Source organism: Saimiri boliviensis, chromosome X (genome assembly GCF_048565385.1).
Source record: "Saimiri boliviensis isolate mSaiBol1 chromosome X, mSaiBol1.pri, whole genome shotgun sequence".
In the NCBI taxonomy this organism is placed as follows: Eukaryota; Metazoa; Chordata; class Mammalia; order Primates; family Cebidae; genus Saimiri; species Saimiri boliviensis.
In genome coordinates this window covers 28,139,958-28,167,039 of record NC_133470.1, presented here as the reverse complement: position 1 = coordinate 28,167,039, position 27,082 = coordinate 28,139,958, and the positions used below count along the sequence as shown (strand labels likewise).

General features: G+C 39.3%; 1 protein-coding gene across 16 annotated transcripts in view; it reads left to right on the top strand.

The window, feature by feature from the left end:
• DMD (dystrophin) overlaps positions 1 to 27,082 on the top strand; it is a 2,654,855-nt gene that overhangs the window by 2,492,783 nt on the left and 134,990 nt on the right. For 12 of the 16 annotated variants that reach the window (XM_074391460.1, XM_074391464.1, XM_074391461.1 and 9 more), the window contains one exon: positions 7,396 to 7,457. In XM_074391460.1, the coding sequence (XP_074247561.1) occupies positions 7,396 to 7,457 (62 nt within the window). Of the gene's footprint in view, positions 1 to 1,507; positions 1,659 to 7,395; positions 7,458 to 27,082 lie in introns of those variants that run through there. The other 4 variants (XM_010334835.3, XM_010334837.3, XM_010334836.3 and 1 more) reach the window with 2 other exon arrangements.

Here is a 27,082-nt window from a genome sequence, read left to right as displayed (position 1 = left end):
AGGGCAACACTAAGAAATCTCAATGTATGAGCCAGAATGCCAGAAGAAATGCGATATTCGCTTAAAAATAGCAATACCTATCATACATACGTGCACATATCTTTAGTGATAACATTTACCTTTGTATTTGGTTTGTTAAAGCTAATAAAGCAGCCTGGCACTCCCTTTTGCTTTTGTCCACATACTTTATTTTTGCCTCTTTTGCCATGCTGTAGCATTAGATAAAGCAAGATGGGTGTCCTTCCACCTAAAACATTCTACGGGAAAAAATGTTGAGCAAAAAAAGGAATATTTAAAAAGAAGCCGGACATGGTGGCGTGAATCTGTAATCACAAGCAGTTGAAGGCTGAAGTAGGAGAATTACTTGAGCCCAGGAGTTGGGAGACCAGGGTGGGCAACACACTGAGACCCCCATCCCTTAAGAAATACATTTTAAAAAGTGGACCACATTTAAACTGTAAACTGAAGTGGAATGAATCAGCCAGAAAGGAGAGTGGAAAGCAAATGTTTGAAAAGAAAATAAAAAGAAAAGCAAGCCAACAAAATAAATGGACAAAGAAGGACAGTGAAAATATCACTAACCGTTTATCATAAGATTCTCTTTAGATGCTAATCTAAGGTATTATTTGAAGTTTGCAGAAAATTCTTGTGCTAATAAAGGCTTTCTTTCTTTCTTTTTTTAATATTTCCAAGCTTGAAATAATTGTGTGTAGTTAACCTCTATCATATTGCAAACTCTAAAATTAGAATTATTTGAACTGTTCAGGCCCTGTAACTTTTCCAAAAAAATATTGTATTGGAAATGAGTTCCTTTAAAGGACCAAACTGTGCAACACCACTGGTGGTAGTGTCTTAATTTAGAGTCCATACCAGTGATTCTCAAGCATTAGTATGCCCAGAGTTTCTGGTTCAGTAGGTCTGGGCCGGGCCGAGGGAATTTTCATTTCTAAGAAGTTCCCAGGTGATACTGACATTGCTACTCCCAGAAACTACATTTTGAGAACCGCTTCTATGTTACAAATCCAAATACAAAGGCTTTTTCACAATCCCTTTTAGCCTAGGATGAGCCTGACTGCAATTTCTCGTCCTTATCGCCGGCCACTTTAATCTTCACTTGACGGGGAAGGGAGAGTGAGAATTATGCATGCATTTTTTTCTTTCATTTTTAAAAAAGAAAACTCCAAGCCCACACTCTTAATTATCTGCGATGCGATGAGGTCACTTGCACCTGGGTCATTTATGTAGGCAACAAGTAGTCTTGCTAGAGGCTTTAAGGAGGTGTTAGCAGAGACTTGTGTGGCTTCCAGGTTCCTGGGTCTACCTTAAATCCCCTTCCTCTTTCTTTCTTTGTTTCTTTTTTTTTCTCTTTTCTTTTTCCTTTCCGTTTTGAAAGCCCCAACTGGCCAGTCTCTGGGTGTCCGGGTTCCCAGGTCCCTAGGTGGGGGCGGAGCCCGACACGGCCCCGCCCCGTCTGCCCGCAGCGCCCCCTCCCCGGCCCGCCCGCGCCGGCTCCTCCGCAGTGCTTTCGGCTGTGAGCTTGGGCGGCGGCGGCGGCGCTCCACTTTCGGGGAGCCCGGCGGCTCTGGGAAGCTCACTCCTCCACTGGTACCCACCCTCGACCGCAGAGCCCTTGCAGCCATGAGGGAACAGCTCAAAGGGTAAGTGAGTCTCGGCCTCGGCCCCCTCCGAACGCCGCAATCCGTGCACTTGTGGCGCGAGCAGGGGGCAAGCTGAGGTGGTCAAAACTTGGACAGGCGCGGCAGCGGCTGGACCCGGGGCGCCGGGCAGCTGGGCGTCTAGGAACCTCTCCCGCGGGTTCCCGCGGCGCCGCTGCAGGTGCGCCCCCGGGGATTCTCTCCAGGCGCCGGGCTAGTGGGGAACCTCTTTCCTCGGCTTTGGGACAGGGTCGGAGAGAAAAAGCTGATTTCTCTTCGTCCCCAGAGGGGACAACGGGTTCCTCACGCGGGGATTGGGGCCGGGGGAGCTTTTTGCTCCTTTCCAGGCTGCCAGTGTGGACGTGAGCCAGGCAGGCAGTTCCTAAATCGTCGCTCTTACTCGCGAAGGAAGGGGCGCACGCGGCGCTACCTTCCATTGCACTGCAAGTGCCAAAAGGTCAACTTTCTGCCTGATTTCTTCCGAGGATTCCAACTGACATTTCCCTTGCTGCATTTTCTACTGTGCTCATTCCATGCCCCAAGACCTGCAGAAATCAGGAAAGAAAGAACAAACAACTAAAGCCCAGAAGTCAACGATTTCAGGGGGGATTTTTGTTTGTTTGCGCTTTTTCTTTTTGCCCTTTGGAATTGGGTGTGGAGTCATTTCTGGGGTGTTCTCTCGCGTTTCTCCAGGTGTCTGTGCTCACCTTCAAGCAAAGTTTGTCACTCCCGATCGGAGCATGGCAAGGAAAAGGGCAGGACACTCTGCTTATCTTAGTCAAATTTGGAGTTAAGTTTCAAGCTTTAAATTGAAGCGGTTTAGTTGCTTGAGGGACACATAATATTAATTATAAACTATTTTTACATCATGAAAAAATCCATTCGATGTAAGTGGTGAACTTCCAAGTGGCGTCTTTAAGTGAAATCTACATTCTTCCTTGGGCGATAAACTCTTGGTCCTCTGCTTTATCCCTGCCACCTCTCCTTCTCACTCCCCACCCCATCACCCTTTCTTTTTTGCCTAGATTTTTTATTACCTTTTTCCGAAGCCCCTCTTTAGAGGATACATTTGCTGTTGGAGGAGCGAGAGGAGCAAATGAAACAACACGGTTATATGAAAGGTCTCTGACCCTTGAACACCGTGGAATTGGTTTCAGGCATCATTGTTTGATCTCTGATTGGACACGACCCTGAAAAGAAATTGCTTGGCCGAAGTTGAGGGTGGGAGTTAAACCTTGAAAAGCAAATAGAACCTAGGACAAGTAACAGCTGGAACAGCCTCCGAGGCAATCATCTTTGCCCTGGCTTGAGCCAAACAGAATAAAATGGTAAATATCCCAGGGAACAAGAAATGGGAACTAAAACAAGGATTTCTGATACTTGTATTGACGCCCACCCCTCCAAAGCCCTGCCCCACGGTAGCAGAAACTTTAAAATATATTTTACCATCCACACCCTGCCAGTATTCCAGCAATACAAGCCAAGTTCAACAATTCAGCATGCAAATGCCAAGGTTCCTCTAGAAAAAGAGTCTGATCCCCAGATTAAAGGGAAATCATTTGTGTGTGTAGATCAATGGGCTCCAGATTATATATGAAGCCAAACTCTAATCCTCTGCAAATCGCAAGAGAACGCTACCTTTTTATATTGCTGCATAGCGATTAGTTTTCTCCCTGGGAAGTAGTGGAAAGATAGTTTTTTAAAAAAGGCAACTGTTCGGAATATTTTCAGTACCAAGTAACAGTGGTGGCAGAAGAAATCTTATTTTAATTAGGCAACTGCCATTTTCCCAGCCACAGCACTAGGTATTTGTTACTTTTTATAAGTGTTCAATGTTTGTTTTTAAGAAACTAAAAAAGCAATTCCAATAAGTTTGATTATTCCAGCACTGACAGCAGGAACAGCTCTGAGGCAGTTATAATAACCTTGCACACTACTTGAAACTAAAGAAGGTGAGAGAAAATTTAAATTGTATGGTAGGAAATTAGGTCAGCCTTGTGCTCAGTAGAGTAATGCTTTAATTTCTTATTATTGACAAGTAGGTGTTGCCGGGGCCTTTTGTCACCGTCGATGGTTTTATATTTTAATTTCCATCAGGTTCCTATCACAGCCCCAAATAAAAGGGCAAAAGAGAGATTATCATGGTTTGTACATATAAAGAGAAAAGGGGAAATCTTCGTATAAATACTGCTCAGAGAGGCATATCTGATGCCAGGCTTTGGACCCAGTGGTGCCAAAAATCAATAAGATTTGCTTTTAAAGATTTAAAGAGCGTTTTAAGGATTATTTATGAAGCTGATCTCTGTGTTAATATATATACAGACTTATGATCTATGTTGAACGTTATTCTCAGAAAGACCAAACAAAGATGTACCCGTTAACATGTGAGCAGGTTTTGGAATTTCCTTTTTGGTTGTTCATGGTATATGGAGAGTGCATTTCCGATGTGAAGAGTGAAATGCAGAAAAGAGACATTTACCAAAAACAGTGCCACCCACCCTTCCACTCCCTCCTTCCTAGCACACCATGTTTTCCTATATTGTCTGCGTATTTCAGGTAAGTGTGAACTCTTCTCATGGAGTTATTGAGAAATCTCTGCTGTTTTTGAAGGCAGGCACACAGTAAGAAATGAAGCTGTAAAATCTTTATTGATCACGGTCAAAAAATTGGTTTGTCCTTCAGAGTGGAAGATAGATATGAATTATGCAGATTTGTGCCTACTGTTTCATCCAGTCCATATTCATAGTTCCTATCTATTTGGGGGGGGGTTAAATGTGTCCCAGTAGGGGTCTGGATTCATCACACGTAGAAAATACTGACATGCTGTGAAGTGAATATTTGGTTCATCATATAGGTACCAAAAAATCTGAAGCTATGTTGCCAAGCACTTTCAGTATTAAATGATTAAAAGACTATTTCTCTCCTTTTGAGGATTAGTCACACCCTTTATTCTTTTCTTCTTTCCACTTGTGCTCACTTCTTTTGCTTAGAACTGGTTTGCAATTGAAGTGAAACTAAGACTGCAAAGATGAAATCTAAATCTGTTTTTCTAGTTCTTTTGCATTGCTTAAAAATAAAAGGTTTGTGTGTTGAAGGTGAGAAAGGTTAGCTTTGGAATTGTTTGAGGAGCTCATTTATCTGTGTTATTCACGTCCTCCGGAATCACAGATAACTGGGAGAATAGCACCTATCAAGGACTAGTATCTTAACTCACAAATGGGCAATGGAATTGGGGGCTTAGAATATCTTCCTTCTTCTAGTAAAGGAGAATCTCAGTTTTGCCAAGAACTGATGGATTAAAGAAAATTATTTCTAAAACCCTTTTCATAATTTTAACCTTCAAAATAAATTCTTTAAAAAGGTAGGAAATGTAGGCATGCCAACAGTCGTGAGATTTCTTTCCGAGATGGGGAGCTACATGAAGCCCTCATTCATTCTATGTGGGATTCTCCTATAAATTGTATGTACCGTTTCTATTTCCTTTTAGAATTGCGTTTGGTACAAGTTTATTTCTTGCCTATGTGTCTCCAACTTGAAGTCCACTCCAGATGGTGGCTTTTCAGGGTCGTTCCGTGTCTCTGTCTGATCAGGCTTATCAGCTCAGCTAAATGTTTTTCTGCAGATCTATAGAAGATGTTCCGGTCCTTACAAATATCCTGGAGACAGATAGGACATTGTTGTTACATGGTGACTAGTAAGCGCTTGTGTGAGCCCTTGTACGTGTGGGCACACATGTGTGTGCTTCCTCTCTTCTCTCTTCCTTTCTCCTTGGTGCTAGTATCACATCTTAATGACCTTTGGAAATAGAGGAGGCCTGAATGCAGAGTGGTCTCAATAGAAGGTAACCTTTCCTTGCTGTGCACTTGTGTACGGAATTGGTACACACTCACTTTGCGAGCTGAGAAACGCCTGAGAACAAGCAACACTTTTTCCATGAAGCTGCAAGCTGCAGCCTCCTTGTACTAGGCATCTAAAGTACCAGGCCTGCCTACCCCTTCCCCAGATCCTAAATTGGCTTGGTCATGGGGTTTCCTAAAACCCCTTAAAGCACAAAGACCACATCTTATCTTCTTCTTGCGCTTTAAGACTTGAATGTCACTGTGTTACATTCCCTCAACTGTTAAGTCCTTGTTATACTCCTCAAATGTGAATTGTCTCTGTGGAAAAGTAAAAAAGAAGTGAAATGTATTTGGAAGACAGTGAAACAGCCCTTCACAAGTGAACATTTTCTTGCAAATTGATTTCAGTAGCCCTCACTGTTCAATCACTGATTGGCAAATATCACTGGGATGGTCTTTGAAGTTGTACAGTTTGGGTGATTTCCATATGTCTTTATGAGATTTATGATTGTATTATTTTTCTTAAACCAACTTAAATGGTTCTTTACACTTTTTTTTTTTTTTTTAATCACAGGTGATAACATATAGTGTGTTGGTTTTGCTCTCTACGAAGGGTCTTTCTTAGGCTTGATTAACTATAGTTGGATCCACATCTATATTGTAATCAACTAATAATAGATTTGCTTTTAATAGATGACAATTTGAGGGGCACTTGATACCAAAAGCGACCACATATTGAGCACCAAACGGTGCCGGTCACTTACATATAGCAACTTAATCTTTCAATCCTCCAAGGTAAGCAGGCTTGCTTTAAAATTCACCCCCAGTAGGGCACAGAGCCCTAAAATTCAAAACATATGCTAAGGCCATTTGACGTTGCTGCCACTCCAAACTCCTCTTTCTGTGTGAAGCCTCTGTACTTTGTAGTCCTCTTGAAATGCCCCAATTTAAGTGATTTCTCTTTTTTCCTTCCCTACCCTTCCCCCCAAAAGATTATGAATAGGCTCTGCATATGAGTACCCAAATATCATTCAAAACTTCATTTTACTGTATCAAAGCCTGTCATGTAATCCCTGAAAACTGGAAATATGATGCTATAGTGATTTATGTAGATGGGCCAAAGTAAGGAAAAGTATATGTAGTTATTTCTCCAGGGTTTAGTCACGTAATTGAATGAGGAACAAAGGTGTTTTGTTCTTTTTGTGGCAGGAGCTGATAGCTAGCAACTACACTTCAAGAAATGGAAGAGAGCTGTGAATGCTTCATTCAGGCCCAAGTGAATATAGGAAGAGGTGTAGTGGTGTATAGTATAGCATACTGAGTTTAAAAAAAAATACTCTGAAAGTAATGGGAAGAAGGAAGTTATGATATATTAGTTAGGCACTGGATATACCTTAAGCTGAAATGAATACAGGTATCATGGATATGAGATCTGGATATGTAGAGAAAAGAGTAATGGAAAAATGTGAGGGGCAGTGAAAGCAAATGAGAAGTGAGGTGATTTATATTTATTGAACTAATGTCCGGTATCTCTTTGACAGAGTTGAATAATTGTCAGTGTCCTTTCTGTAGTGTTTCACATTGGATGGGTGAAGAAATTCTGATATTCGATTATTGATCATGTAACAAGGTCAATTTATCATAACTGAGGCGCATTCAATTTGTGGATACAAAGAAGAAACATTCTGGAAGCGAATAACGTTTATATTGCTTTTCCCTTTGAAAACAAAGACAGGGGCCTTTCTGCTTGTAAGATAAACATTTCTTCAATACGCTATGGAAGTACTTTGAAATAAAGACTCCGAATGGTTCAAAAGCAAATCATGTTGCTTTGATTTTTTTCTCTTTTCTCGATCACCCATTGTAAATTCTGAAGTCTTTCTTTATGTTTTGTGTTTTAGCCACGAGACCCAAACAACTTGCTGGGACCATCCCAAAATGACAGAGCTCTACCAGTCTTTAGGTAAGGACAAAGCCCTGTTTCCTCCAAGTTAAGTGACCGGTGGCTTTTAGGATAAACTGGTTTGTAGTGTGAAAGTTATTTGCTATGTAAATAAATTACTAGATTGTTTCAAGGGTGAAAGCAATGGCACCTTCCTATTCCAAATTGACAATCACCATTCTTTTTTTCAGAGGTTCCTTAAAAACAAGTTTTAGAAGTTGATTGATTTCTAAAAATTCAATACACCTGAAAGGGCCTAAAGGTCTTTGTAGTTTTCTTTGCTCCCTAGAAGGATGGAAAAACACTTGCAATTTACGGCTGTTTTTTTTTTTTTTTTTTCTTCCCACGAAGATGGAAAACTGTTTCAGGTGCTTACTGATTCCTTCCATGTGAAACCGAGACAACCCTTTTGCCAAACCACAGCTGTTGTGTAAAGGAATTTTCTGCAGTCTTTCCAGTGCTCACAATTCCTAAGGCCTGGCAGGTCATTAATGTGAACACTTAAATGATTTCTTTACTGTGGCTTGTTTTGTGTTTATGTAAGAGCGTGACAGTTGTGTTTTCTTCTCCCTCATAACTTGAAATGCTTTGAATAGGTACATAGCATGCAAATAGGGGTTTGAAAACAGTCTTTTTAACACTTGAAGAACGTCTAGATACCTAGTTTGTCATTTTAGATCTACAAGGAATATTCAGAAATGAATTATCTTGAGTCGCAGCTTGTTTTTGGTTTTGTTTTGTTTTGGGACAGGATTTTGCTCTGTCTACGAGGCTGGAGTGCAGTGGTGCGGTCATAGCTCATGCAGCCTCGAAGCCCTCTGTTCTTGTGCCTCAGCCTCCTGGGTAGCTGGGACTACAGGCATGCACCACCGTGTCCACCTCACTTAAAAAATTTATTTATTTTGGTAGAGATAGGTCTCACTATATTGCTCAGACTGTGTGTTTGTGTGTGTTTTTTTTTTCGAATAAAAAAAGTCATGTCTTCTCTACTTTTTGAAGTCTGCATTTCTGTGAATGCACATGCTGATAGACTAAAATGCTTAAGGCGATCTCTTTGGATTTAAGGTTACGTGATAAAGACCATGGGAATCAGGGTGCTTAAACATAAGTTCTGGGTAGGTATATGTAAGTGGGGTGTGTTTGTCAGGGGGTACGTAGGAATTACTGCTTTTGTGTCATAGATTCTCACTGAATGAATTGCAACTATAGAGACACCAAGGACTGAAGAAGGGATATTAGCCAAAAAATTGTTTTATTAAACATTTTTCTAATTATAAATGATCTAAATTTCTCCTAGAAAACCTGAAAAATGCAAATAAAAAACATGAAAAAGAAAACACTCACTTATACTAGTCAGAGCTATCCAATACATTTAAAGTAATATGATGTCATTTGAGTCTGGTAATAAGTATGTAAACGTTTAAAAATCTACATAAAATTGGGATCAGCTAATTTTCGAGTGCTACATTTCCAGCCCCTACAGAATGTTTTTGGCTTATAATTGCAGACTGTTTATACGACAGGTGGAAAACGTGAATGCTTATCTTTTGGCAAATGAGAGAATGAAACAGCTTCATCTGAAGTGGGCAGCAGCTGTCCTGGGCAAGCTGGTCTTCTATCCCAGTACTCCCAGAACTCCTGATTGTACAAGAGAAACTAGAAATCTGTCTGCAAAGAACTAATTTAAATTTGTCTGTGTGCCTTCTGATCATAACCTGTGATTTACACAGATTTAGCCCACTTCTAATATTTTCTACTCTAATTACAGTGATTTCTAGTTGTAATATTTTAATTTACTCTTAATTAGAGAATTAATACCTATTTATATTTTTAAAAATTTAAAAATACAGGCTAACAAAAAAGACAAATCATTCATAACCTTCTTAGAGTTAGCTGATGTTTAATAATCTAGTAGGTATCTTCAAAAATGTCTTTCTATACATATATTTTTCTAGAAGCTGAGTCATTCTCTCTCTCTCTCTCTCTCTCTCTCTCTCTCTCTTTTTTCAAAGACAGAGTCTTTGCTCTTCTCACCTAGGCTGGAGTGCAGTGGTGCAATTTCAGCTCACTGCAACCACAGCCTCCTGGGATCAAGCTATTTTCTTGCCTCAGTCTCCCGAGTAGCTGGGATCACAGGCGTCCACCACCACGACTGGCTTATTTTTTTTATTTTTATTTTTTTTTATAGTAGAGATGGGGTTTCACCATGTTGGCCAGGCTGGTCTCAAACTCCTGACCTCGGGTGATCCACCTGCCTTGGCCTCCCAAAGTGCTGGGATTGCAGGTGTGAGCCACCATTTCCAAATCATTCTCTTATAACTTGCTTTTTTTTTTCCCCCCACTGGAAAGTAAGGTATTACCATGGCCATATTTCCATTTTGTTGTTTAGTATTCTGTACTACTTATTTTCATTTACTCTGTAGTGAGGAATCACAAACATCTTTGATGAAAAGCTAATTATGGGCTATCAATGAATACATGTTTGCTCGATTAATATGAATTCAATTTACATTTAGCCATTATATTTCTAAAATTTTCTCAGTAGTTTGGATGTGGTGCCAGACTCACTTGGATAAACTCACTTGGAGCTACACTTGGATTGGGCTTGTGAAGTCACTCTATTTCAAATGATAACAGAAAATCACAGTTGCGGGGGATTTTAGAACTCATTTATTGCAGACTTTCTTTTTTATTAAATTAAGTTTGAGGCATAATTTGTATATAATTAAAGGAAACCATCGTAAGTGTATGATCAATTCCAGCCCCGTCTGAAATTCTGTTTCATGCTAGCCTAAGAATTAACCATTTGCAAGTGAATTAAGTGTTGAAATTTCCTTTTCACCTTTCAGAGGTGATATTTCCATTATTTTTGTAACAATCAAACATTTGTTGGGCTTTTGTCCAAATGGTGATTAATCAGATAACATCTCCCATTTATTGAGGGCCTATTATACATGTGCCACATGGGACATGCCAGCAGCCAGCCTCCGTGGTGGATGGTACCAACATCCACATTTCACAGGACAGTGAAGCCACGCTCAGGGAGGCATTGATCAGGGCTACACAGCTATGTGGGGCTATACCTGGATTTGTCCTTGGTCTTGTGTTAGTGCTTTCACTGCTCTCATTGATTTTATTCACTAGGTAAATTATGTTCACGTTGGTTAATTCATACCTGATACACATATTATATGAATTGGTGGTTTTATCTATGAATAGTCAGTTACTCGAATGGTATTTCTGGAAATGGTATGGTGGGTTCCTAAACAATGAGCACTCCTTTCACTGTTGCCTGGCATACCCCAGAATGATTGACTTAGTTTGTTATATGGCTACATCTTTTTTTTTTTTTTTTTTTTTTTTTTTGAGAGAGAGAGAGGCTCACTCTGTTGCCCAGGCTAGAGTGCAGTGGTATGATCTCTGCTCACAGCAACCTCTGCCTCCCAGGTTCAAGTGATTCTCCTGCTTCAGCCTCCTGAGTAGCTGGGATTGCAGGCATCTGCCACCATGCCCAGCTAATATTTGTATTTTTAGTAGAGACGAGATTTCACCATGTCGGCCAGGCTGGTCTTGAACTCCTGACCTCAGGTGATCTGCCCGCCTCAGCCCCCCAAAGTGCTAGGATTACAGGTGTGAGCCACTGTGCCTGGCCTGCCTACATCCTTGAGATCCTGTATAAGATTAACTACCAGCAGTGCCTTTCCCCCTCTCTAAAATTATGCTGTTTCAAAGTCAAAACATAAACATAAAATATTGAAAATAAACTTTTTATTGCTTTTTATTTTTTACTTAGTAGCTTATGTTTTTCTTAAGAGGTATTCCTTTAGGTTCAAATTGCTCTTTGAGCTGGATGAACTTGTCAGAAGCCTTCAACTACAGCCAGTTCATGAAAGGTATCTTGAAAGCAGAAATGGTGGTGTGGTCTGGCATGTCAAATGTTTAAGACTGGCCGGGCATGGTGGCTCATGCCTGTAATCCCAGCACTTTGGGAGGCCAAGGCGGGCAGATCATGAGGTCAGGAGTTCGAGACCAGCCTGGCCAACATAGTGAAACCCCATCTCTACTAAAAATATAAAAATTAGCCAGGCATGGTGGCAGGCACCTGTAATCTTGGCTATGTGGGAGGTTGAGGCAGGAGGATCGCTTGAATCCATAAGGTGGAGGTTACAGTGAGCTGAGACTGTGCCATTGCACTCCAGCCTGGGTGACAGAGCAAGACTCCACCTAAAAAAAAAAAAAAAAGAAAGAAACAACAAAAATGTTTAAGACCACATCTAGCCCCCTCTCCTAATCAAACCTGAACCTCAGGTCTCTGGTGAAATGCTGAGAATATCAATATATTGCTTTTCCCTCTGTTACCCCCACTCCAGAAATACTCTACTGTGGAAGCTACATGGTTCACAGTATGCGTGAAAGGTTATATATTCTTAAAGATGCCCACTTCTAAGGAGATTTCCCTTCTCTAATTTGCCAAAGTTCCCTAGCAGCCTGTTCAACACATGTTTCTGTTACCTGCCTTGCCCTCAGAAGCATTCAGGTGTTCCCCCACACACAGGGTTTGAACAGAGTGGGATTAAAAGCTGAAAACATTTTGTAAGAACTGAAAAAGTAGCAAGTAGTTACTGATGAAAAGCTATACTATTGCTTGAGGTATTACCATTGGAGTGCTCTAATAAAGTCTACGTGGTTTTCCTTTTTATTCCTTTTCCACTGATTTTCTACAGTGAATTTGTATTTACAATTAGATGTTTGGCAAAAAAAAAAAAAAAAAAAAAAAAAAAAAAAAAAAAAAAAAAAAAAAAATTCTTCGTCAATATCCCCTATTCTATTTCTTAGTGTCTCTATAGCTATAATTCATTAACCAATGAGAACCTATGACAGAAAACTAGCAGTAGCCACAGACACACACACCCCCAGCCCCCGCACATATATGTAGATAATTTATGCTTAAGGACCCTGATTCTCATGGACTTTGTCAGTTAACCTTTAAAACAAGGAGATCATCTCGTGTATTTTTAGTCTGTAAGTATGTCTAGTCATGAAAAAATGCAGATGTAGACATGTTAGAGATAGAGAAAATAGAACTTTTTTTTAATTAAAAACTAAATAAATAAGATAATTAATTTTAGATTATTTCCAACGGATCTAAAATGGCTTTTCAGAGGAGGTTTCCATCAAGTATTAAAAATATTGTGTTCCCCTCATTTATAGGCTGTGTACCTATGCAAAAAATTGAGAGAAAATATTGTCAGAGTCCCACTCAAAGCAAGACACAGCAAAGAAATAATTTAAACGTTCACTATGATGACTGAACAGTCATTAGATATTTGAGTCTCCAGAAAAATTTTTACACCACATTAATGGTTTGTCAAAAGCATTGTCTTTGATTTTTACAGGGAAGAAATCACTAAAAGCAACTGGAAATCAGTTTTCTTTCAGCATTTTTTCTGTGACTACCCCCAATTGTCGTAGAATAGTAGTAGAGAATAGTAGTGGAGGGAGTGGGATATAAGAGACCAAGTGTCTCATATCTGTTTTTTCTAGGTCTTGGTGCTTTATCATTAAAATGTGAGGACATAACTGACTAAGAATTTTGTTTTTCTTTTACTTTGGGCTAAGAGTGTGGCAGGCTTTTTCTAAACTTGCTGTGATCATCATTTTTCAAGAGGTACCTTTAGGGTAAATCTGCAGACAAATGGATTTCTAAAAGTTTAATCATTCCTGTGTTTGGAAATGTACATTCTAAGAAAATAAACAGGAGAAAAACATGCTACCCATCCGTGTCTTACAGGCTGAGTTAGGCAAGCTGTTGTCAAATAGAGAGGCTCTTAAAATATTTCCCATTAGACTCCTCAGGGCCGTTCATTTGTTATTGAGAGGGCACATTCTTTGTCGCTCCCTAGAAGTAGTAATATTTTTGACTCATGAGGTGAATTTTAGATTCCTATTAGCATTTTTACAAATGTAACGGAAAGACTGTTCCAATAGGTTAGCTTGGTGATTTAAAACCCTGAGCTCTTCCAGGCTCCAGAAAGCATTTACAAAATCGGTAGATGTTAGATTGTAAGATGCCCTGGAATTTATTTTGAAATACTAATATAATATTGATTTACATGAAGTGCAGTTCTGTGGTTAAAAGCCTGTCCTTTTCTCACAATTTATGTCTAGGTCCATAACTTCATTACTGAAATTTTAAGAAAATATTTTTTAAAAGCTCACCCTGCCCGCATACATATAATATGTGCTGCTTAAAAATACTTTTTAAAAATGTATTATTTTTTAAAGTCTGTATCTTGCTCTGTCACATAGACTGGAGTGCCATGGCCTGATCATGGCTCACTACAGCTTTGAACACCTAGGCTCAAGTGATCCTCCCACCTCAGCCTTACAAGTAGCTGGGACTATAGGCATGTGCCACCATGCCTGGCTAATCTTTTTTAATTTTTTTGTGTAGACAGGGGTCTCACCATGTTGCCTAGGCTGGTTGGGAACTCTTGGCTCAAGTGATCCTCCCAGCTTGGCCTCCCACAGCTCTGAGATTCCAAGTGTGAGCCACTGCACCTGGCTTCACATTTTCCAATTTTAAGTCTTACTACAAAGTTAAGTAATCAAGAGAGTACTTACATAAGGACAGATATACTGATCAACAGAGTAGAATTTAGGCTGGGCATGGTAGCTCACACTTGTAATCCCAGCACTTTTGGAGGCCAAGGCGAGCAGATCACTTGACCTTGGGAGTTTGAGACAAGCCTGGGCAATATGGTGAAACCTCATCTCTACAAAAAATACAAAAATTAGCCAAACATGGTGGCATATGCCTTTAGTCCCAGATAAGAGGCTGAGGTAGGAGGATCGTTTGAGCCGGGGAGGTTGAGACTGCAGTGAACCAAGGTTGCATCACTGCACTCCAGTCTGGGCAACAGAGTGAGACCCTGTTTAAAAAATACATTGTTTCTTAGCCTGGCTTATTGAGGGTCTCTTAATTCTAAATACAATAAGATATTTATGTGGTTCCCTGGTGGTTCCTTTCTAAATTACAATGTGAGTTTTTTGTTTTTTGGGTTTTTTTTGCATTTGTGATACCATCAATATAGTACAAGAATACCAGTTTACAAAGGAGACATATAGGTAAAAGAAGGATAATGTGAAGAGAGAATCACTGCACTTTAGAAAGCTGATTTTATTTCAAGCAGTTTATTAAAATCTAGATGCACCATATGTTCTAATGTTACTTATTCCAATTTCCTTTTCCTTCATTGAAGCCTTTTTAGCCACAAGTTTTTTTCTCAAGGGATATTGGTTCTTTTTTACTTAAGTTATAACATTCCTCAGAAGGATCTAGCCCTTTTTAATCTGTTGCCCAAGTTTTGGAACCCATTATCCAGCATGATGCTCACTTGAATTACGCAAAAGCTCTCGATTTTCAAAAATGAACTTCTGAGTGTTTTAGAACTTCTTAGGAAAAGTGGTGGCTCACGCCTGTAATCCCACCACTTTGGGAGGCTAAAGTGGTTGGATCATGAGGTCAAGAGATCGAGACCATCCTGGCCAGCATGGTGAAACCCCACCTCTACTAAAAGTACAAAAAATTAGCTGGGTGTGGTGATGCGCACCTGTAGTTCCAGCTACTCAGGAGGTAGAGGCAGGAGGATTGCTTGAACCCTGGAGGCAAAGGTTGAGCCAAGATGGCGCCACTGCACTCCAGCCTGGTGACAGAGCAAGACTCTGTCTCGGAAAAAAAACCAGAAAAACAAAAAACAAACAAACAAAAAACCCGTAAGATTTGAAGGCAGTCGATCAGCACATGGCCCTTAGCTTCATGCTTGTGGCCTGCAGAGAGCTTCAGAATATTAAAGTGAGGATTTAACTTTAGGATCTGCTGGGCTTCAGGTTATGGGTGTGATTCTTCAGCAGTTCTAGTCAGGAGGAGTAGTTCAGTCCTAGTTAACGGGGCTAAGAGCTTCTTAAAGATACATGAATATCATTATAAATCAGCAATTGCAAGAGTTAACACTGTCATCAAAATCCTTGTACCTCTTTCTTCAGTTTGCCCAAGAGGAAGGAATATCATAGTTATTTGCTCATTCCCCTCTTTCGGTAGGCTTTCTACATTCCATTAAGTATTCCCTCCTGAGTATGCTTTTAGGCTAGAAACTGCAGGATTCTGAATGACTATGAATTCCTTTTGCATTAGGAGCTTGTCCTAATGCTTTTCTCAGCATATTTTGTGAACTAAACTGTTCTCCACTAAGCTACTCAATATTTAGCTTTCCTTGGCTCTTGCTTCTAATTCCTTAACATATTGCTCAGTGTTAAAACCTCTGCCTTTTGCCTTTTTTTTTTTTTTTTTTTTTTTTTTTGAGACGTTGTCTCGCTCTGTTGCCCAGGCTGGAGTGCAGTGGTGTGATCTCGGCTCACCGCAACCTCAAGCGATTGTACTGCCTCAGACTCTCGAGTAGCTGGGAGTACTGGTGTGCGCCACCACGCCTAGCTATTTTTTCTGTTTTTAGTAGAGACAGTATTTCACCATGTTGACCTGACCAGGCTGGTCTTGAACTCCTGACCTCATGATCCACCTGCCTCAGCCTCCCAAAGTTCTGGGATTACAGGTGTGAACCACTGTGCCTGGCCTGCCTTTTGGCTTTTTACTGCCATAATGCTTTGAACTGGAAAGGATATCTAGATTCAGATGTCAGCTTGGGTATGACTTTGGGTAAGTCCCTTGCTTTCTGTTGGTCCTCATTTTCTTATATGTCATGTTGGCCTGTCGTCGTTCATCTTTAAATGACTGATTTTAGTTTAACTCATGGATAGAGTAAAGCTTGGTCGTATGAATGCTATCAGCCTAAACCCCTAGTTCTTCTTTGTCACCACCAACCTAAAGGATATGAATAATAGGATAATCATATTTATAATAATTGTACTTTATTTGTATAGCACTTTACAATGTACAAAGAGTTTTCAGAAATAAACATATTTAATCCTTACACAGCTATAGATTAGCTGGCATATGACCTTTCCATTTCAGTTTCAGATTTTTTTGCCCTGTCAGTTTTCTATCAATTTCAGTTTCAGGTTTTTTTTGTCCTGTCATCCCTTTGAGTATCCTTCCAGTTTTTGATTTGAGAAATAATGCCACCATATCGGTGTATGGGACAGCTTTTCCCCTCTTTCCATTTGGACTTGAGCAGACTGAGGCTCAAGACTTGATTTGATTTATACTCACATATGGGTAGAAGATAAGGAACCAAGTCCAGAACATACATTTTATGAACTCCTAGTTCTCTGTTCTCAAAGGAACATCCATTACTCTTAGCATGATTTATAAAACTGCTTTATCAGCATAATTAAACTGGAATCCATATGACATTCTTTATTCCCTAGCTGACAAAATTAGCACAGGAGATTTACTCAAATTTGATATTAAGGCTGTTATAAATGTTCTTCCTTTACTCCTACTATCCAGCTTATAAAAATAATCTGCTCTTTTAACTTTGATTAGGATCCCTTGGCTTTCCCCATTTGTAAAATAGAAATGTAATTTCCAAATCAAAATTTATGTCATTTTAGTGGACTGTTCTATATATTACAATATTTTTTCTTGTTCAAATAACTTGATTTAAAGCTTCTAATTGAAGAACATAAATAAATAGATATTTCTGAATTGCATCTCTCAAAGCTTATTTCAGAAGGAGACTCAAAAAATTGTTCCTTAGACTTTGACTGGTTTACAATTTTAAAAGAACTGCCAAATTGTGGTTTACTGATCTAAATAGGAGGAACATTAAGGTTACACCTGCAGCTAGAAGAAAAGTGCTGGATGTGTACAATTTTATGTAGCTGGATCTGCAGAAGATGATTTTTGCACACAGAGTAAAGGCATCTAAAAACGTGTCTGCTCTTATTCAGACATTTCCAATATTTCTTTTTTAAGCCCACAAGTCTGATTACCTCTGTACGTCTCTTGGGAGCTGCAATTTTGCTGGGAAGAGATTCAGAACAGTCAGAACACTCACATAAAATAGAGAGTTTTTAAAGTCTGTACCCTCTACGGTAGTAATAAAATGACCTAAAAATATCCTGAAAGTCTCTCTTATGACATAGTGGGTGAATCATTAGCTTATTTATGAATTGGTGATATTCTGTGAGAATGTTTCAAAATTTGCTACTCCACAAAGTGTTGATCGCTTGCATAACTCCAGGAAACTCATTACACCCCCTCATAGATAGAACCTTATATAACAGAGGCAAATGTTGCTTATATTGATTGATGTATTTGAATATATATTTCTTTAGGAAGCTTTAATTTTGGGAAGAAAGTGATTGTTTTTATATTTTACTTTCTTGTTCTGTAAAGTGGTTATCACTTTAAGGCCAGGCATGGATGCATGCACCTGTAGTCTCAGCACTTGCAGGGGCTGAGGCAGGAGGATCCTTTGAGCCCAGGGGTTCGAGTCCAGCCTGGGCAATATAGCAAGACCATGTCTTAAAAAAAAAAAAAAAAAAAAAAGACTATCACACCTTTAAGAGCAGTGCTTCTCAAACTGATGAAGGGAAGGGTTTTTTGTTTTGGGGGCTTTTGTTTTTTGGTTTTGAGATGGAGTCTGGCTCTCTGTCACCCAGGCTGGAGTGCAGTCGTGTGATTTCGGCTCATTGCAACCTCCTCCTCCCAGGTTCAAGTGATTCTCCTGCCTTAGCCTCCCTAGTAGCTGGGACTACAGGTGCATGCCACCACGCCTGGCTAATTTTTGTATTTTTAGTAGAGACACGGTTTCACCATGTTGGCCAGGATGGCCTTGATCTCTTGACCTCATGATCCACCCCCCTCCACCTCACAAAGTACTGGGATTACAGGCAGGAGCCACCGCGCCCGGCTGGTGGTGATTTTTAACATACTATACATCACAAATTTTTAGGTGGTTCTAATAAGTGACTCAACAGTCAAATTCAACAACACTCAATCTCATCTGTTCCCTGCTGCATGAGGTGAATGCATTGGTCATGAATTTGGATGTCATGGCAATGTCAAATTGCTATGGAATTTGCTTAACACACTTTCAATTTCAATACCTGTGAAAGGCCATATTTTGAGTAGCACTCTTCTGGAGGACTTAATTTTTGAAAGTATAGATGTAAACTCTAATCAAGTGACTGGGGTGGGGGTTGGGGAGGATAATTAACCAGGAACACCTGAAAAATGCTATTTCTGAGATTGAATGTTTTGCCAGTTGAGTCAAGTTCAGGCAGAGAACGGATCTATCTTCTTTCCCACTTTGTAGCTCTCCTTAGCAATTATTTTAGAAGACAAAATGAAGAAATCATCCTGTTACAGGAAGGAAGCAGGGATTAAGTGGCAGAGCCACTGCTGCCTAGCTTTATGTCTCTCCCACCCCATAATTAAATGTAATGTATATAATGTGATAAATTTAAAATACAGATTTGTTTTTATCTAGAATATAAACTATGATATGTGCACTCTTTATGGGGTGCATTCAGTGGGGGAACTAATTGATTATACTGTGACTTTCCTATTGTCACTTTATGAGTTTAGGTTTGGAGGCAATGTTTTGTAGCAGAAAAACTGTTCATTGACTTTGAGGCTGGATTTAAATTCTGATCCTGTCACCTGTTCTCTGTGATCAAAAAGGAACTTACTAATAATTTTGAACCTCAGTTTTGTGATTTATTAAGTATTTGTGATGAGACCTTGTGAAGATTAGAAATAACATATGTAAACTGACAGAACGTCTGATGTAGTACCTACTCAAGGCATTATAATTGCTATTAATAGTGATATACATTATTATTAGTTATTATTATCATATACCAGTGTCTCTCCTTATCGAATAATCTTTTGGGTTCCTGAATTGAGATAGGAAGGGTTCAGATAGTGAGAGACACCCAGGTTTAGGTCTTCATATCCGACACTCAAGGAGCCACTTAATTTTTCTGAAGTATTTTACTTTTTAACCAAGGTGCTAAAGATCACCTGATCACACTTTACCTCAACTTTTGGAAAGCATCCACTTACTTTAATTGGACATGCAAATTAGAATAATGCATTTTCTATGGTATTTTTTACCCTCCCCCAATTCTAAAATCATATATCATTTAGGATAAAAGAAGACTACACTTTGGGAGGCCGAGGCTGGTGGATCACCTGAGGTCAGGAGTTCGAGACCAGCTTGGGCAACATGGTGAAACCCCTTCTCTACTAAAATACACACACACAAACAGCTGGGCATGGTGGTAGGTGCCTCTGATCCCAGATAATCAGGAGGCAGAGGCAGGAGAATTGCTGGAACCCAGGAGGTGGAGGTTGCAGTGAGCCAAGACCGCGCCACGCCACTCCAGCCTGGGTGACAGAGTGCGACTCTGTCTCAAAACATACAAACAAACAAAAAGTAAATATCTAATAAATGATAGTGATACCACTCTATGGTAGCAGATGTGTCATCTAATGGCTATAAACATAAGGAGGGCTAAAACTGTGAAAAGCTTTATGTGATATGTTGAAGGTTTTTATACTAAGGTTTTTGATTGGGGAGATGTATCAATCCGAGTCTGTGTAGTCAGAAAACGGAAACCACTCTAGTTATTTCAAACAGAGGGAATTTAATGCAGGAATTGGTTACTCAAGAATGGAAGCACTTAAAAGCCACACACACAGCATGAAGTTCCTGTTATTCCTAGGGCTGGAGGAACAATGACAAGAGGTGGTATCACCAGATTCCCAGATGTCAGGGACTTCAAGGTGGAGTTGGAACTAGTAGCCAGTTGGGATCAGTGAGGGGAGGGGCTCATAGAAGGGAACTGGAGCCAGGAAGGAGACACAGTTACTACGAGACCTGTTGCTGGAAGTAGAATGAGAAAGGGAGTAGCCTGGCTTCTCCTTTCCTCCTGTCCTCTAGGCTTCTGTCAGTGACTCCCATTGGCCAAACTTACTTGGAAGCCAATTGGTAAGGGACCAGGAAAATGTAATAAAGAGTAGAGCAGAGAAAAGGCAGGGAAAGTATCAAAAACAAACAAGCAAATGATTGAAGTATAGGAGATCCCATGGACAGTAAGGCAACCAACCTTCTATGCAAATATGTATGGAACAAGAAACATAAACATAAAAAAATATAAAAAGCTTTCATAGGAGTTTGAGGTCACATAGATAAGATACCCAGAAGGACATCCTGGGTTCAAAGGAAACTGATCTTAAAAAAAAAAAAAAAGTGGAGGAGGTGGTAATTTAAAAAAATATATGTCTACAGAGAAGTCCAAACACTAAGAATCGGCTTCCATGCATTTGATGAAAGTAATTGCAACGTTTACAATTGTTTATGCTTACGACTCTCAACACTAAATACAAACATACTGTGGAGGTATTGCAGGTTCAGTTCCAGAACACTACAATAAAGCAAATATCACAATAAAGTTAGTCACACAAATGTTTTGGTTTTGTAGTACGTATAAGTTATGATGTTTACTCTATAATGTAGTCTAGTAATTGTACAATAGCATTATGTCTTAAAAAAACAATGCACGTACCTTAATTTAAAATACTTTGTTGCTAAGAAAGCTAACAGTCACCTGAGTCTTCAACCAGTAATAATCCTTTTGCTGGTGGAGAGTCTTGCCTCGATGTTGATGGCTGTGCAGCATGGTGGTTGCTGAAGGTTGGGGTGGCTGTGGCAATTTCTTAAAATAAGACAACAGTGAAGACTGCCACTCAGCTGACTCTTTTGTGAAAGATTTCTCTGTAGAATGTGATACCATCTCATGAAACCACTTTATTTGCTCATCCATAAGTAGCAACTCCTTATCCATTAAACTTTGATAGGAGATTGTAGCAATTCTGCCACATCTTCACGCTCCACTTGTGATTTCAGTTTTCTTGCTGCTTCCACCACATCTGCAGTTACATCCTCCACTGAAGTCTTGAAGCCCTCACAGTCATCCATGAGGGTTGGAATCAGCTTCTTCCAAATTCCTGGTAATGCTGATATTTTGATGACCTCCTGTCAATCACAAATGTTGTTAATGGCATCAAGAATCCTTTCCACAGATTGTTATTTTTTTAAAAACAGTTTTGCTCTGTTACCCAGGCTAGAGTGCAGTAGTGCAATCTCGGCTCACTGCAACCTCTGCCTCCAGGGTTCAAGTGGTTCTTCTGCCTCAGTGTCCTGAGTAACTGGGACTACAGGTGCATGCCACCACGTGAGAGACAGAGTTTCACCACATTGGCCAGACTGGTCTCGAACTGCTGACTTCATGGGCCACCTGCCTCAGCTTCCCAAAGTGCTGGGATTACAGGTGTGAGCCACCATGCCCGGCCTCCAGAGATTTTCTATTTACTTTACCCAGATCCATCAGAGGAATCACTGTCTATGGCAGCTATAAGCGTTACAAAATATTTCTCAAATAATAAGACTTGAAAGTCAGGTTTTTTTCTTAATGCTTGGGCTACAGAATGGATGTTGTGTAAGCAGGCATGAAAACATGAATCTCCTTGTACATCTCCATCAGAGCTTTTGGGTGACCAGGTGCATTGTCAGTGAGCAGTAATATTTTGAAAGGAATCTTTTTTTGAGCAGTAGGTCTTAACAGTAGGCTTGAAATATTCAGTAAACCATACTCTAAACAGATATGCTGTCATCTAAGCTTTGTTTTTCCATTTATAGAGCACAGGCAGAGTAGATTTCACATAATTCTTAAGGGTCCTGTGATTTCAGAATGTAGATGAGCATTGGCCCCAACCTAGACACCAGCTGCATTAGGCCGTAATAAGAGAGTCAGCCTGTCCATTGAAGCTTTGAAGGCAGTCATTGACTTCTCCTCTAGAGCCATGAAAGTCTGGCATCAGTACTTGCTGCTGTATCTTGCACCTTAATGTTATGGATATGCCTTCTTTCCTGAAGCCTCTTGAACCAACCTCTGCTAGCATCCAACTTTTCTTCTGCAGCTTCCTCATCTCTTTTAGCCTTCATAGAATTGAAGGGAGTTAAGGTCTTGCCCTGGATTAGGCTTTGGCTTAAAGAAATGTGGCTAGTTTAATCTTCTATTCAGAACACTCAGACTTTCTCCATATTAGCAATAAGGCAGTTTTACTTTCTTATCATTTGTGTGCTTGTAGGGTAGCACTTTTAGTTTCTTTCCTTAACTTTTTCTTTGCATTCATTTGACAATTTGGCACAAGAGGACTAGCTATTAGCCTGTCTCATCTTTCAACTTGCTTTCCTCACTAAGCTTAATCATGTCTAGCTTTTGATGTAAAGTGAGAGCGGTATGGCTCTTTCTTTCCTTGAACACTTCGAGGCCATTTTAAGGTTATTAATTAGCCTGATTTCAATATCGTTGTGTCTCAGGGAACAGGAAGGCCAGAGGAGAAGGAAAGGAGTGGGGGAACAGCTGGTTGGTGGAGCAGTCAGAACATATACAACATTGATCAGTTAAGTTTGCCATCTTAACGTGGTTGTGGTTAGTTGCACCACAAAATAATTTCAACAGTAAGGTCAAGGATGACCGATCATGATTCACCATAATAGATACAATAATAATGACAAATTTGAAATATTCAGGGAATTTTCAGAATGAGATACAGACACAGAGTGAGCTCATGCTGCTGGAAAAATGACGTTCACAGTCAAGCTCAACACAGGATTGCCACAAACCTTCGGTTTGTGAACAATGCAGTATTCACAATGTGCAATACAGCAAAGTGCAATAAAATGACATGAGCCTGTAATGAGCCTCTTTAAAGCAGAAACTGTCTTCCTCATCTTTGTCACCAGTGTCTGGTGCATGGTAGCCTCTGAAAAAATAATTGTTCATTGCATGAAGCATAGTAGAGCAAGGGAGAGTGATTTTGCTGGGGAGGAAAACAAATACCACCCAAGAAGATGGAAAGGTATTGATGAGGTTTTTCTAAGGCGGATTATTAAACTGGCAAGATAGAACTCTGGAGAGATGGAGTTCTTTCCAGAAAATAGAAGACAAAGCCTCAAAGTAATTAAAATAGGGAATATCAATTAAGTTGTAGATTTTATTGGCAATTTGTTATCTTAGAAAAACCAAGTAAACTGCTATTCTGGAATTAATTTTGGCCTAAAAGGAATAATTAATTGATAATTAAGGAGAAATAAGACCGTTAAAATGTGTCAATATGGATTCGTAATTTATATGACAAAGGTAACACTGGACACAATTTGATGTGCTGATGGCCTTGTTCATTCACTGGTTTCCTGCTTCAATAAACACTTAAGAGCGTGCCATGCATTCTCAAACTTTAGGGCAACAGGCTAAAAATATCAAGGAGAAAAAGGTTTATTGAGGGTATAGAAGTTTTTTTATGATCTTATGTTTATTGAACATTAAAACATGTATGTTCATTCCAGAAATTTTAGAAGATGAAGTGCAAAAACAAAATGAACATCACTTCACATCTCAGTACCCAGAAATAGCCACTATTTCCTCTTTAAAAGATTACTTCCGGTCTTCTTTCCTATGCATTTTTATATAGTTATTTGAGATAATATTATGTTTTAAAGTGTCGTATCCTACTTTATTCATTAGTATCATACGTCTTCTCTTATTCTTAGTTCCTTAGAGATGTTATTTTTCCCGAATTGCATTTTATTGGGGTGCCACTTTTGTAAACTGTTTCCCAATTTTTGAAAATTATTTTGTGACAAAACTCAAATTTGTGTTAAATTTATGAAAGCAAGTCTTTAAGATTCTGGAGGCTTATTACTAACAAGCTTCTGAGAAGAAGGCCAAGTAAGGTGTTATAATGCCTTCTGTCCAACAAGCTGCTTATGTGTAAGTGACGTTAGAGAATAAAGTCAGTGTGGTCGAAAGTAGTCAGTTATCAGAAGGTTGATACGTAACATCCTATGAAAAATATAGCTATGAATTTAAATCAGTGGTTTTCTACCACAAATACCTTAATGGATAAAATTTTCTTTACCAAATTTATATGCTGTCAAGGTGACAAGGCAAGTATTCTTGTAAACTTTCAGTATTTGAGGAAAAGCTTTGCCCTCCTTAGCAAGCAATTTTATACAGAAACTCAACTTTCTGATGAGTTTCTCTAAATTTTAATTTTTATAATAACTGATATGTAAATAGTTACCTTTCACTTATCTCTCCAGATAGAATGGCTAGCAGACTGTTTTATCTTCTCAAAACATTTGCATATACAGTTTCCATGTTCTTTTCAAGGTTCTTCCTTCTACTGTCAGTTAAGGCTGGTAGCCTCTTACTTCAGTTACATTTTCTCGCCAAGCTGCAGTTAAAGAACATGTAAATGATAATCATTTCCATAGTCATTTTCAATTTTTCTACTGCTCTACGTAAGACTTTGAGGAACACCTCTATGTATAACACCTTTCTACATTTGATTAATGTAAGCGGAATCACTGAGTCAAATGATGTTAATGATTTTAAGCTTTTTGGTATGCATTGCTGGAAACTTTTGCAGAAAGTTGTGGCCATTTACACTCATAATACTTCAAAGTGACGATCTAACTGTGATCTTGCCAGCATGGAGTGTTATTTTTACTTTTGCTATTGTAACAGGGAAAATTAAACCATCTAGTTGCTATTATTTGCATACGTTTTATTTTTAGTGACCACAAATATTTTCTTTTAAATATTTGCTGGGTGTTTTCTTCTTTTTTGAGTAATGGGAAAACAAAACGAGGTTAATGAAACACAACTCTTCCAAACCTTTCTGATATAATACACATTTTTTGTGTGTGTTATGTTGAGAGACTGTAGTTGATGACAGCCTCCTGGGTACATAAATACTGCACAGTTTAACTTTCTTTTTTCTAAACTAAATCTACCCATTAAATTAGATTTTATTCTCTATACTAGCTCCTATTTATTCACATTTTTTAATATATGCAGAGCCCTAAATTACATTGGCTCTCCTAATAAAGGACTATTTAGTTATGAATAGAAAAGGAAGATTGCTTCCTGCTTCCTGGTTGAGGAAGACTCATACATACCATAGGTATGGTCAGTTTACATTTACTGTTTCCTGTAAGGCATTGATTTTTCCCCCATAGATATGGAGTACTTAGAGTGTTCAAAACCTTTCTCTAGGTAACAGAATGCACAAAAGTATGAGACATGATCCCTGTTAATTGCCCAAACTGGCGTGACTCTGGACATGCAACAGACCTCATGATGTGTTAGAAGTCTTTGCCTATGAGAATGAAGGAGACTGTACCGGGCCTACTTGCAGCCAGTGGTGGAACACTTAAATTATTTTAAGTCCTTCTGTCTTTAGAACCCAAATGACAACCATGTTATTTTATCTTCTCTTATTGCTATTGTTACAGTTTATTAATGCCAACATATACCCATTTTGCTTTTCAAGGTTACTTTAGATGTCTTAGGTTGGAATGACTGAAGCTTATAAATTCATGTTTATATATAACACACACACACACACACACACACACACACACACCTTATTGTTGCCAATTATTGTTCTACCTGTTGTGTAAGAATTCCTTTGAAAAAACCCTATGTCAGCTTCACAAAAGACATTGCTGTGTTTTGGGGAAATAAAATTGGGAAATAATAAAATAGCTAATAAATGTTATAAGAGTGTGTGCACCAACTTATATAAGCTCAAGGTCAGATGTATGGTACTTTATATAGGTAGGAAGAGCAGTACTAATTAGAATGATTAGGGAGAGTTGTTTGGGGCGTGGAAAAAAAACATTGTTCTAGGAAGGAATTTTGTAATACTTAGGTACTAAGTGAAATGTAGGGCTAAGATAATCCAGATACTGTAGCAGCATAAACAAAGGTATGAAAGACTGGCTTGTTTGCAAGTCAGTGAAGACATTGTTCTCTGAGAATCTACTCTAGATTTTTTTTTTCTTTGCTTTTTGAGACAGGGTCTCACTTTGTCACCTAGGCTGGAGTGCAGTGGTGCAGACATGGCTCACTGCTGCCACAAACTCCTGGGCTCAAGCGATTCTCCTGCCTCAGCTCCTCAAGCAGCTGGGACTTCAGGCACACACCACCATACCTGGCTAATTTTTGTATTTTTGGTAGAAACAGAGTTTCACCATGTTGCTCACGCTGGTCTCAACTCTTGAGCTTAAGCCATCTGCCCATCTCGGCTTCCCAAAGTGCTGGGATTACAAGCATGAGCCACTGTGCCTGACCACTCCAGATTTTTTAAAGAGAAATCTGATTCATTGTCACTGGGGTGAACTAAGTGCCTTAAATGATAGAATGAGAAATTCACACTGCGTTTGATTGGCAATGGGAAAAACATTGTTAAATCTTCAGAAGAGAGAGATCATGAAGTCTACGTTCGTGTTTTGGAATAGGAATTTGGTGGGAGGGTTTAAGGATGGTTAGAGAGGGGAGAGATTGTTTTGTTTTGTTTTGTTTTGTTTTGTTTTGTTTTGAGGTAATTGAGATGATGAGGGTTTTAGGATAGCAGTGGGGGAGGAAAAGAGAACATGACTCGAGAAAGTTTCTTACCAAGGTAGAATTGCCTGAATGTAGTCACAGATTGGATAGATTTTAAAGAAAAAAGAGTTGGCTGGGCGCGGTGGCTCATGCCTGTAATTCCAGCACTTTGGGAGGCCGAGTTGGGCTGATCACAAGATCAGGAGATCAAGACCATC